The following is a 13,340-nucleotide window of genomic DNA, read 5'->3' as shown; positions in this document are numbered from 1 at the left end:
TACACAGAGCTGAGCTGAACGGAGATGGAGGAGACATTTGTGAGTATGGTTAAATTAGCAGAAGCTCCTTTTAGATATTAGAGTGTGTATTTGGTTCACTGGGCGGCTAATAAGTGTTTGCTATGAGAAACAAAAGGGGGGTTTCCTCAAGGGGGTGTTTAGCGGCCAAATTAAAAACCAAATTCTCCATTTGGGCTGCATTTAAATTTAAGGATAGGCTTTATTTGACTAGAGAATGAAGGAGTGAAAACGATTCAGTAAAATATGCTGTAATCACAAATGACCCATGCAAAATGTAAAGGGTCCATCATCTATAAGCACTAAGAAAAGTAACAAATGAAATAATGCAGTGCAGCAGCTTCAATCTTAATTATAATGCCTTATTGTGAATTTTTTTTAAACAAAATAATGTTATCATAATAAAATAGGTCAACACACGTTATTTAGAATAATAATTGGCGCATAATAGAGATAAAATTTTCAAATAATTGAGATCAGAATATACAGGAGTTGGACAATGAAACTGAAGCACCTGGTTTTTAGACCACAATAAATCATTAGTACGATGTAGGGCTTCCTTTTGCCAATACATCATCAATTCATCTTGGGAATGACAGAGACAAGTCTTGCACAGAGGGATTTTGAGCCATTCTTCTTGCAGAATAGTGGCCAGGTCACTATGTGATGCTGGTGGAGGAAAACATTTCCTGACTCGCTCCTCCAAAACACCACAATGTGGCTCAATAATGTTTAGGTTGGGTGACTGTGCAGGCCATGGGAGATGTTCAGCTTCATTTTCATGTTCATCAAACCACCCTGTCACCAGTCTTGTATGTATTGGTGCATTATCATACTGATACATGGCACCCTCTTCAGAATAAAATGTTTGAACCACTGGGTGGACATGGTCTTCCAGAATGGTTCTGCATTTTATAGTGTAGCTAGTAACAGATCTGGAGCCCATTTTCCGTACTCATTTTGCCGCTCTTTTCCATTTTCATTATCTGTTTTACATTAGAAGTATTTAAGTGCACTTATAGTGTATATACACATACACACAGATACTGTTGATATAAATTCCATCTCTCCATTGTGTGTCAGGTGAAGGTGACTGGCAGAGCAGAAAAGGTCTGTTCCTCAATATCAGCATCATGGCCATTCCCTGTCTGTGCTCCATGGCCCCCAGAGGCCTGGCTCCAAACACCAGGTTAGAGACAGATTTTATTATAGATATATTATATTATAAAGGTATATTATATTATATTATATTATATTATATTATATTATATTATATTATATTATATTATATTATATTTTTATTATTTATATAATTATATTTATTATTATTAGTGTCTGTCTGTCTGTCTATCTATCTATCTATAAACACTTTACAGTTAAACTCAGAATTTTTAGCCCCCCTGAATTATTAGCCCCCTTTTATTTTTTTCCCAATTTCTGTTTAGCAGAGAAATTTTTTTTTTCTACACATTTCTAAACATAATAGTTTTGATAACTAATTTCTAGTAACTGATTTATTTCATCTTTGCCATGATGACAGTAATTATACTGCTATATTGTAATTACTTCAATACTGTAAGCAATATTTTACTAGATATTTTTCAAGAAACTTCTATACAGCTTAAAGTGACATTTAAAGGCTTAACTAGATTAATTAGGTTAGGTTAACCAGGCAGGATAGGGTAATTCGGCAAGTTATTGTATAACGATGGTTTGTTCTGTAGAATATTGAAAAATATATATAGCTTAAAGGGGGTAATAATTTTCACCTTAAAATGGTAAAAAAAAAAATTTTATTTTAAATTAAAAGTTTTTATTCTAGCCAAAATAAAACTAATAAGACTTTTTCCAGAAGAAAAAAATAATATCAGACATACTGTGAAAATGTCTTTGCTCTGTCAAACATAAATTCAAAGAGGGGCTATATATATATATATATATATATATATATATATATATATATATATATATATATATATATATATATATATATATATATATATATATATATATTATTGGTTGCAATGATTCCTTGAAGTGTAGATTGAGCAGATTAGGTGCAGTGATTTATTATACAGTGCTAATAAAAATACTATTGTTAAAAGTTAAACATGCAAATCAGTTTATTTCGTTCATTCATTGGTTTTCCTTCGGCTTAGTCCTTTAAATATCAGGGGTCGGGGTCGCCACTACGGAATGAACAGCCAACTATTCTGCCATATGTTATATATATATATATATATATATATATATATATATATATATATATATATATATATATATATATATATATATATACATATATATATATATACATATATATATATATATATATATATATATATATATATATATATATACATACATATATATATATATATATATATATATATATATATATATATATACATATATATATATATATATATATATATATATATATATATATATATATTTATATATATATATATATATATATATATATATATATATATATTTATATATATAACATATGGCAGAATAGTTGGCTGTTCATTCCGTAGTGGCGACCCGACCCCTGATATTTAAAGGACTAAGCCGAAGGAAAACCAATGAATGAACGAAATAAACTGATTTGCATGTTTAACTTTTAACAATAGTATTTTTATTAGCACTGTATAATAAATCACTGCACCTAATCTGCTCAATCTACACTTCAAGGAATCATTGCAACCAATAAATCCGTTCAACCAAATTAGCCCAAGCAACCAAAAGCAAGTATTTATAGTACTATTTCCACGTAATGCAGATTCAGTGAGTTTGTTTACATTCCATATAGTTGCACCAATTCTTGTTCCGGTACAATCTAATCTCTGGCCTCAATCCTTAAAAACAAATAGGATGGCTTGAAGTGGCTGATGTGAGCGGGTCAGTGTGTCAGTCGTGTCTCCTGACTGCTTTCTGGCTCGTGTTCTTCCGTTTCGTGTCTGAAGATTGACTAGAGCGGGCCAGCGTAATCCTGGAGATTGGAATCAGTGGTTGGATCAGACTCGTAAGGTCAAAGCCACCTAACCGGACTAATCAGCACATAATTACTGTGATTAAAGGGAGTGGCCGGGTAGACTTAAGGGCTGAGCATCTGTCCACCCGTGTTCAACAACCCCCTCACTGTCCCGTCTGAACACACACACACACACACACACACACACACACACACACACACAAACACACACACACACACACACACACACACACACACACACACACACACACACACACACACACACACACACATGAAAGTCCAGCTCAGAAGTGGCATTTTTAGTGGGATGTCAATGCGTTAATGGGTTCTCAGTGCAGGATATCATTCGTGTAATAGTTGTTGGCTTGTCTTCTGGCATTCTTTAAACAAGACTAGTTTACTTGAATTAATTTGCATAAAACATTGACTTTCCTTTTGAGAATATCTTAAATCGTTGTTACCACTTACTACATGGCAGTTGTGTTCATTCATTCGATTATTTTCCTTTGGTTTAGTTCCTTGTTTATAAGGGGTCACCACAGCGGAATGAACCGCCAACTATTCCAGCATATGTTTTACACAGCGGATGCCCTTTCAGCCGCAACTCAGTATTGGGAAACACCCATACAGGTTTTCACTAACACAGGCACTCATACACTACGGCCAATTTTGTTTACCCAATTCACCCATACCACATGTCTTTAGACTGTGGGGGTAACTGGAGCACCCGGAGAAAACCCACGCGAACAACGGGATAACATGCAAACTCCACACAGAAATGACAACCAGCCGGGGCTTGAACCAGTGGCCTTCTTGCTGAGGCGACAGTGTGTGGGTTTCCTCCGGGTGCTCCGGTTTCCCCCACACTCCAAAGACATATAGGTGAATTGGATTAAAAAAATCGGTGGTAGTGTATGACCAGTATGTGTGTGAAAGAGTGTGTATGTGTGTGTTTCCCAATGTTAGGTTGTAGCTGGAAGGGCATCCACTGCGTAAAACATATGCTGGATAAGTTGGCGGTTCATTTGCCATGGCGACCCCAGATTAATAAGCCGGAAAGAAAATGAATGAATGACTAGTATAATAATTAAGTTGTTATAGGATACTACTTTAAATAGGATAAACATAAAAAGTAATAGCACTGCCTTTTTTTGGTTATTTAAAAGATTAAAATAAAAATATATATGAATAAATAAAAATACTACAGGAAAACAAAATTCACTATTGGGTGCTTGGGATAATTTTATTTTTCTAATATTACATTTTTTTAACATTTATTAATTTGATTTAAATAGGGTGGAAATATACAGCTAGTAGTACTGGTGCTTCTTTTGTAAGTTTTTGACAATATTAAATAAATAAATAAATAAATGCATTTGTTTAATTAATTCATGTACTTTCAGCTGTAGTCTGTTGTGTTTTACGAGGACACATGAATCATTTCTAGATTGTAATAACCATGTCATTATACACATTTTTGATCAGAGAAACCATTTAATCAAGCACGCATGCTTATAAATTATAACGGATTAAATGCAGTGAAATCCATGTTCTGTCTGGACATATTTTTACTTTCAAGCTCTACTTTACATTGTCCACTGATGTGTAGATATGGAAGAGTCCCAAGTGTGAGACACATCTATTTATAGACCTGCGGTAAAACATACTAGACACTGATTTTATTAAATAAACAATTCCCCTTTACTCTTGGCCATACGTAAAGATTCTGTGCTTAAAATGTGACATTGTCTTTCTGTTTGATACAGATTCAGTGTAATCTGCGTACTGAACAAATGTTCAGAGGGATAGTTTACTCAAGAGAGATAGTTCACTCAAAAATAAAATTGATAATTTACTCACCTTCCACTTGTTTTCCAAAGCTGTTTGGGTTTGTTTTCATCTGTTGAATGAAAAAGAAGATATTTTGAAGAATGTGAAAATGGATAGCCATTGACTTTTTGTTTTCCTACTAGTATGAATGTCAATGGTAATGAGTTTTGTGATCAGCAGTAAAGCAAAACACTTACTGTAAGGTTAGGAATCACTTGAGGGAGAGTAAATGGTAAGTAAGTTAAATTTTTTTTGTGCAAACTATCCCTTTTAATATAACTGTATCCATTGTATCCATTTTTTACATTCCATGATGCTTTGTGTGAATTATAAGAGTAGCTTCCATTAAAATCAACATAGGCTCATTCTGAAAATGTAGCCCTATACACATTTCTGGAGATCGCGAATTATGTAGCCAGAAGTACGTATTGCTGCATTTCATCTTTAAAATGAACGATACGGGCGGTATGTTCCTATTTACGATGTTCCTATTTACGCTACCATCTGACCGCTTACCTCTATATTGACGTCTTTCCCGCTGTTACCAGTTTGTCCAGTTAGCTCGTCATGAATGTCGGTGTCAAACAGGAAGTCCAACCCATAATTTGAAATGTGTTAATTTAATGCTATCTCACAACAATTCGTAACTTTTTGATTTAGTCGCTTATTTGTATGAATTCGTCCAATCTTATTCATACAATTAAGGTTGATTTGCTTATCCCCCAATGATGGTTGGGTTTAGAGGTTTGGTGCCATGCCACCAAAAAAATCATAGGTTTTCATATGACCAAACTCTTACGAATTCTTACAAATTAGCCACTGACAAAACATAAAAAGTTACATTTCCTCGTAAGATCAGGCTTGATAATTTATCGAACATGTACAAAAACAAACTTTTCCTGTCCAATACAGGCTGAACAACGGCAGTATGGCGCTGATATCAGTTGGCAACACCTCCAGGTCAGAGTTCATCAAGCACTTGAAGAGATACAACAGCACAAACAACCAGGTGAGGGAACTTCCTGAACTCACATCAGGCTGGAGATCCAGCCCACGCAAATGGAGTTAACAAACCTCGCCAGCTTAAGCGGAATTAGCATACTGTCAAGTCAAATTAGTCACTGATTGTCAGCTTCCCACAAAACACTTTTCAGGCTAATACAGATTAGCCCATTTCAGAGCCGGCCTCTTCTTTTTACCCTTCTTAAGCAATCCAATCTAGAGCTGTTTGTTAACCCACATTCTATAAATAATCAGTGTGGGTTGCGGCGCTGACCTACTGCTCTTCAGTCTCGTTCGAGATGTCATTGAGCCGCAGAGCAAAGCCGTGTGTCAATTTCAGGCTCTCTCTGCTGTACTATTAGGCCTTTATCGCCTGTTTTGAAAGAGCTTTGTGTGTTTACCTTGTTTACAGGATGTAGAAGGCCATGAAGAAAGTTAAGGGTGTTTTAAATGTGTGAGAGAGAAAGAGAGTGATAGAGAGACTTTGACTTTAAAACATCTGATCTGAGTACTGATCTAATCACCAAACATCACTTATCGAATGGTAGCATGTCCTCACCACTTTACGTACATAAAGCATAATCATCACACACTATTTAAGTTCAAATTCAAGTAAATTCGCTTTGAGTTGTAAATCTTAAACTACCCTGATTCTAATCCTAGATTGAACCAAGGCAATAAAATAAAATCGAAATATTTAGATTTCCTCCTTCAACATCCATTCTGCGAGTTTTCCACATTGATGGTTTTGCTTTACCAACAACAGAATATGGCAAAATACACCTCTATTTATGTTCTTTAGAGAGAGAATGAATTAGAATTTACAAGACTTTACTACATTAGGATGAAAACAATACAACATGAAGTAATTCACTTCAAGTTACAAATAAGCACGTGCAGTTCATATGAAGGTAAAAACCACATTCATTTCAGCCATATAGTACTAAACAGCTTTAAAACCCAATATTTTCCAAGGTGGCAAGATCATCGATGTGCTTATAGTAATTAAAATCAGTCGTTATCCTTGCTTGTAGCATATAGGAAAATACAACCACCACTGTTCTGTTTTTTTTACTCATATAAACAGCTAACTTAGCCTGCCTTGGCCTATTACTAAATTCAACAACTGACAAGAAAATCGTTTTTTTTTTTCTTTATATACTTAAAACCAAGAATAGCATTTCCAAAAATAAAAACTCACAAAAACTTGCATGCTGACTCGTTGCAGTCTTTAGCACGATTTCGTACTGCATCAGCCTTAATGTGTAGTGGACGTGTATTCGCGAGTGGTTGGTGCTAGAAATGAGAATTATTTACATTATTTACATTAGTTATTAAATAACCCATTAAATTGAGTGTAATTAACATCTACACCTACACTGTGAAAAATAAATCCATAAAATTTACGGTAAAAAAAACGGCTGCTGTGGTTGCCAGTATTTCACCGTTAAAAATACGGTACAAACCATAAAAGTAATTTCTTATTTTTACAGTAAACTACCGTATTTCATTAATTTACAGAGGTAATATGTCTGTATTTTGAATTACCAACATCTATACATCTTTTGTTACAAATATAGACACATTATCACAGCCAAATGCAGTTGGTGATGAGAAAGTTACATAATGAACCAATGGTCTTCACAAACAATTTTTTCCCACAAGCAGAAAAGAGTATCAGTGTAAAGAAGGTGCTCGGTGTCATTTACACAGCTACTATACACCAGTATGGTAATACACATAAAATTAAAGTAATAAACTAAACATTGTTTATCAACATTAGATGTAACATAAATCTCTAATGTACATTACTGATGAGGAAACAACTAAAAAGATCCATAGTAATGTCAACAAAAAGTATAAAAGGTGACATGCCATGCAGGGAATTATGGGAAAGTCAATTTACGTTTATTCGCTACATATATTATGAAAACATACTGTTAACCTGGTTTCGGATTTTTACTGTTTTTACATTTTTTTACCGTTGAAATCACAGCCAGTTTTTTACAGTGTACCCCATCCCTCATAATGTTTAATGTTTACACCAACCATCACAGTAGCACGGCCATTACAATGTCCACTCAGATCAGACCTGATTCAGTACATCATCATGATACAGGCTGCAGTCAGGACATCTTGGCCTCATTGGGAAAATGGGCCCTGGTGTGCATTTATGATAACTGAGAAATATGTGCTTGCAGGTACATATAGCTGCATTTTATATGTAAAGCAAAAACTATTTAGTACTTAAATTACCCATTACATTGAGCGTTACTGACATCTACAAGTACACCAACCCTCATAATGATTTTTGTTTACACCATCCCCAACCATCAAAGTAGTTTGAGCATTACAATGTCTACTACATATTAACCCTGATCCAGTACATCACCATGCTACAGGCTGCAGTGAGGAAATCTTGAGCTCATTGGTAAAATGTGCCCTGGTGTACATTTTTGGGAACCGAGAAATATGTGCTTGCAGGTACATATGGCTGCATTTTATGTGTAAAACAAACATTATTTAATACTTAAATTACCTTTTACATTGAACGTTATTGACATCTACACCTACCCCACCCCTCATAATGATTACTGTTTACACCAACCCCAAACATCACAGTAGTATGGGCGTTACAATGTCCACTACGTATTAGACCTGATCCAGTACATCACCATGCTACAGGCTGCAGTGAGGACATCTTGAGCTCATTGGGAAAATGTGCCCTGTGTACATTTTTGAGAATCGAGAAATATGTGCTCACAGGTACATATGGCTGCATTTTTAGTGTAAATCAAACACTATAGGGCAAGACTGCTTACTTCCATATGGATGGCTTTTCTGGCTCACTCTGAATGGTTCACTGTTCCAGGAGTTTGACGAAGGGTGGTTCCAGAAACTAGAAAAAACTAAACCCAAAAAAGCAGTGTGAGGTCATAGTAGAAGCACATGGATGCTAGAATGAAATCTCATTCTAGTTTGCTTTTGAAACACTTTTGGTCAGGTTTAGGGAGGTCTATATCAAGCTGATATATTATGCACGATGACTATCCAACCAGCTTCTCTCACTTATGTGCATGAGAAGAATGTTAATATGGAAACAAAATTACACAGCACCTTCTGAAGTGTTTATTACCAATGGCATGCATGAGAAAATGTGCCCCAGTAAATTATTTGAGATTATCAAAAATGTACACCGTGTCCCCTAGTGGATTTGTGAAAACAAAAACTGCAAGCAGGTGTGGTTCAGGGTACATATTTGTTGGTTCTAAAAAATGTATGCTTGGGCACATATTTCTAATGAGCCTGGGATGACAAAAGTTTCAAACTAGTACATTTTGTAATATATATATTAGAACAATAGAAATTTTGTAATATAATTTGTATATATATATATATATATATATATATATATATATATATATATATATATATATATATATATATATATATATATATAAATAGTTTCTCTCTCATTGCAAACAAGGCTTTTAGAAGTCTTATTTCTGTAAGGTGAACCTAAAAATAATATGTAAATTTACAGGTATATGTTTAGTAGCACTGGTTTATGAGTCCCTATATACTGAGTTAAGTCCAATTTGTTATTAAAATCAGAAAAAATTATTAGCAGAGTCCTTAAAATGAGGTTTAAACTCAAAAAAGGGAACAAAACTCAGTGTTGTAGATGTACAGTAAAAACTGCAGATTTTTACTCTAAGATATATTACAGTAATGAGGATTTGAGAAGTATGTGAATTATGTCTTTAAAGAGTATTGAGAATTATATGTTCAAAAAAATGCAGCATTGGAAATATAAAAATAATTTTAGAATTTTTAATATACTATGGTACTGTAAAACAAACACAACAAACAAAAAGTTTAATAAAATGTAAAACATTAAGCAAATATTGTAGTATGAGCATTAAAAAAATCTAAATTATTATCATAGTAATCTAAATTTTGTTTATATAATATTTTGTTTATTTAAAAGTCGTTTAAAAAATCTTAGTATAGGATACATTTTGTGTACAAAATTGACTATTATCAATTTCAGTGTGATGGCCAGGACATCTTTTATATACTTAACCTCTTAAAGACCAGTTACAATGAGATTTATAGTCAAATAAATTTGTACTCATCACGCCATAAATGCAGAGAGCAGGAGGAAAAAAATCACGCAGCTGATGCACATTTCCTGGGTCAAACTTAACACCTTGAGGATTTTGGTCATAATCAAAATGCTTATGCTATACATAAAATGACTTTTACTTTACATTTAGTTATAATTTAAATTATAATGCAAATGATTCTTACATAATATCTGTGCTGTGAAGTATTATAATGAACGATGAGCCATTTGTTTTATTTGATGAGGTACCTGGTTATTAGAATAAAAGGAATTGTGGCCTGATTTTGTGTCCAGGTTCATGCCAGGTCAAACTCAAACACACAAACAATCACACGACTGAGATGGACAGTTGAGGATCAGTTGTTCATCACTGCCTCCTTGTGGTCTTGCATTAAACTACAACCTGAAACATGGCAGATGTTAGTGAATAGAGCAAAACAGCTGCAGGGAAAGCATTACAAAAGCCCAGACAGGAAATACATTCTGAAACATAAGATAATAACAAGATTTACAGTAACAAACCATAGAACAATTAATAGAAATAAAGAGAAAGAGAGAGACATACATTTGAACAAAAAACACACAGATCGGATAGAGAGAATGATGATTAGAGGATGATAGACAGAGAGAATGATGGAATGGTGGTTAAAAAATAAGAGAACAATAAATGACAGGCCTAGATAAATTATAACAAATTATAGAAAAAAATAAGATGATTTATGACACTGAGAATGACAGACAGATAGATAAAGCATGGATGGATGGATGGATGGATGGATGGATGGATGGATGGATGGATGGATGGATGGATGGATGGATGGATGGATGGATGGATGGATGGATGGATGGATGGATGGATGGATGGATGGATGGATAGATAGATAGATAGATAGATAGATAGATAGATAGATAGATAGATAGATAGATAGATAGATAGGTAGGTTGACAGACAGACAGGTTGACAGACAGACAGACAGACAGACAGACAGACAGACAGACAGACAGACAGACAGACAGACAGGTAGATAGATAGATAGATAGATAGATAGATAGATAGATAGATAGATAGATAGATAGATAGATAGATAGATAGATAGATAGATAGATATAAAGGCAGGTAGGTAGGTTGACAGACAGACAGGTAGATAGATAGACAGACAGACAGACAGACAGACAGACAGACAGACAGACAGACAGACAGATAGATAGATAGATAGATAGATAGATAGATAGATAGATAGATAGATAGATAGATAGATAGATAGATAGATAGATAGATAGATAGATAGATAGATAGATAGATAGATAGATAGATAGATAGATAGATAGATAGATAAGCAGAGTATATACAGACGATGGATGGATGGATATCAGCAGAATACAGACAGACAGAACTGCAGAACGCAGATAAAAATACAGCTAGTGTTTTTGCTAACAGTTTACTGCACTGTTTGTCCTCCTGCAGTTTGGCTTCTCCTTCATTGAAACTCACAGTGTGAAGGCGGTCAGACTTCGGCCGAGCTCTCAGAGCAGCTGGACTGATGACGTCTCAGAGGAGAACGAGGAGAGCGATTCTAAAAACACACCCATCATCTCCTCTGAAGGGACGTACCCCTGGAACATCGACGGAGATCTGCTGGACGTCCCGTCTGAGCTCCTCATCAGGTCAGACGCTCCAGTCAAACAGCAGACACACATACACAGAGAGCACAGTCAGGACAGACTACAAGACTGACGATTAATCACAGCAAATTCACTCAACACACAACTGCAAGAGGCTTCAAACATGCACATAGCAAAATCATAAAGGACAAAACCACCGTAGAGATATTTCACAGACAGAATCAGAACTTTTCAACTGTCTATTGAATGAGACGTATTCCTATTTATTAGCATAACACAATCCTCCAGGCTTTAAAAGATAATTATAGATTTCTCAGGCCCTCCAGGACTATTTTTTAAACATTTGCAGCTTAAAAATGAATCATTTTTACTGCAAAAATGGTTATCTTAGAGCTTTTGTCTTGTTTCTAGTCCAAATATAAAACAAATCTTGCAAAGATTTGTTTTAAAGCAAAGCAAAGCTGTTGGTTTGAAGCAATTTTGTCAGGAGAGATGTACGAGAACTGGTGAATGACGAACTTTGTCTTTTATCAGTTGAGGTTATTACCATTCAGACACATCGCCTATATCCGTACTACAGTGTTCGCCTATGTTTAAAATCCTCCAGATTACCAGCAACGTTAATGGTTAGAATAGATAGGGCAAGACTATCCACCTAGTACCTGCTGCACTACTATTAACTGTGTCTGCATTCAGACCCGGGGATTGAGGAGGAGAGAAGTCCTCCTCATTTGTAGTGTTTATAGTGTATATAAACGATTATCTTCATAATGATAGAACAAGTTGTGGTTATGTGTATATGAAATTTTGAATAACAAACGTAGCAGGGCATTAAATTACTTACTGTATGTTTACTTGCATTTTAGCTTTGTAAACTATAAAATCATGGGTCTCCTCACGTTTTGTGTCTCAATTTGTGAGCCAACTGACAACAGCTGTTCGCTCCAGTATTTTTCCCCTGCACTGTCAGCCACGCCCACTCCTCCCTCAGCTTGCAGCACTCCACGCCCATCTCGCAACATTTTTTTGAAACATTTCTGAGGTAGACTTAAACTGAAAGAAAGGGGTTTCATTGCCCTTTAAAGAAAAAAACATAATTTGATTATTTCTGAAAACATTTTTTTTTCTAAAAAAGTCTTATTGATTTAAATTTTTATTTATTTATTTATTTTTTTTGGACATTTGGACTAGAAACAAGACCAACAACTCTAAGTAAAGTAAAATAAAAAGTAAGAAAAGCTTTTTTTTTTTTTTTTTTTTTTTTTGCAACTGCTTTTCTCAATAAATCTCAAGAATTATTGGAGAGACTGAATTTTGCAGCCTAAAATGGCTGATTTTGCATTGAATTTTCTCAAATATATGCAGCTATTTTTCATGAAGATCCACACACAAAATTATATGCATTTTGTACATAAAGAACCATTGAGAAACTCTACCCTAAAGCCTATATATCACATCTGATACATAAAGTAAACTCTAAATAATGCAAATAAACTCTTTAACATTAGCGAAATCATTCGAATTAGAGAAATTATGCTAAGGTAAATTTATCACATGTGATTTTAGATTGTTTTCATAGGGCTACTGCACTCCAAAATTGAAAGGAGCCCTTGATTAAGATGTGTTTTTATAATCAAATTAAGCATTTACATCTCATCTTACTAAACACAGATTATTAGGAGATTCTGAGTAAATAATGAAATGTTTACGCATTGCATGCAAGTACTGTGCTGTACT

At 34.5% G+C, this 13,340-nt stretch overlaps 1 protein-coding gene across 1 annotated transcript in view; it reads left to right on the top strand.

Moving 5' to 3' along the window:
- The window catches only part of cerkl (CERK like autophagy regulator), a 195,910-nt gene that overhangs the window by 180,737 nt on the left and 1,833 nt on the right, over positions 1–13,340 (top strand). Inside the window, exons 9-12 of the mRNA NM_001089474.1 lie at positions 8–39; positions 1,102–1,207; positions 5,762–5,858; positions 11,446–11,645. Of these exons, the coding sequence (NP_001082943.1) occupies positions 8–39; positions 1,102–1,207; positions 5,762–5,858; positions 11,446–11,645 (435 nt within the window). The remainder of the gene's footprint in view (positions 1–7; positions 40–1,101; positions 1,208–5,761; positions 5,859–11,445; positions 11,646–13,340) is intronic.

This window comes from Danio rerio, chromosome 9 (genome assembly GCF_049306965.1).
Source record: "Danio rerio strain Tuebingen ecotype United States chromosome 9, GRCz12tu, whole genome shotgun sequence".
In the NCBI taxonomy this organism is placed as follows: Eukaryota; Metazoa; Chordata; class Actinopteri; order Cypriniformes; family Danionidae; genus Danio; species Danio rerio.
This window is presented reverse-complemented; position numbering and strand designations above follow the sequence as displayed.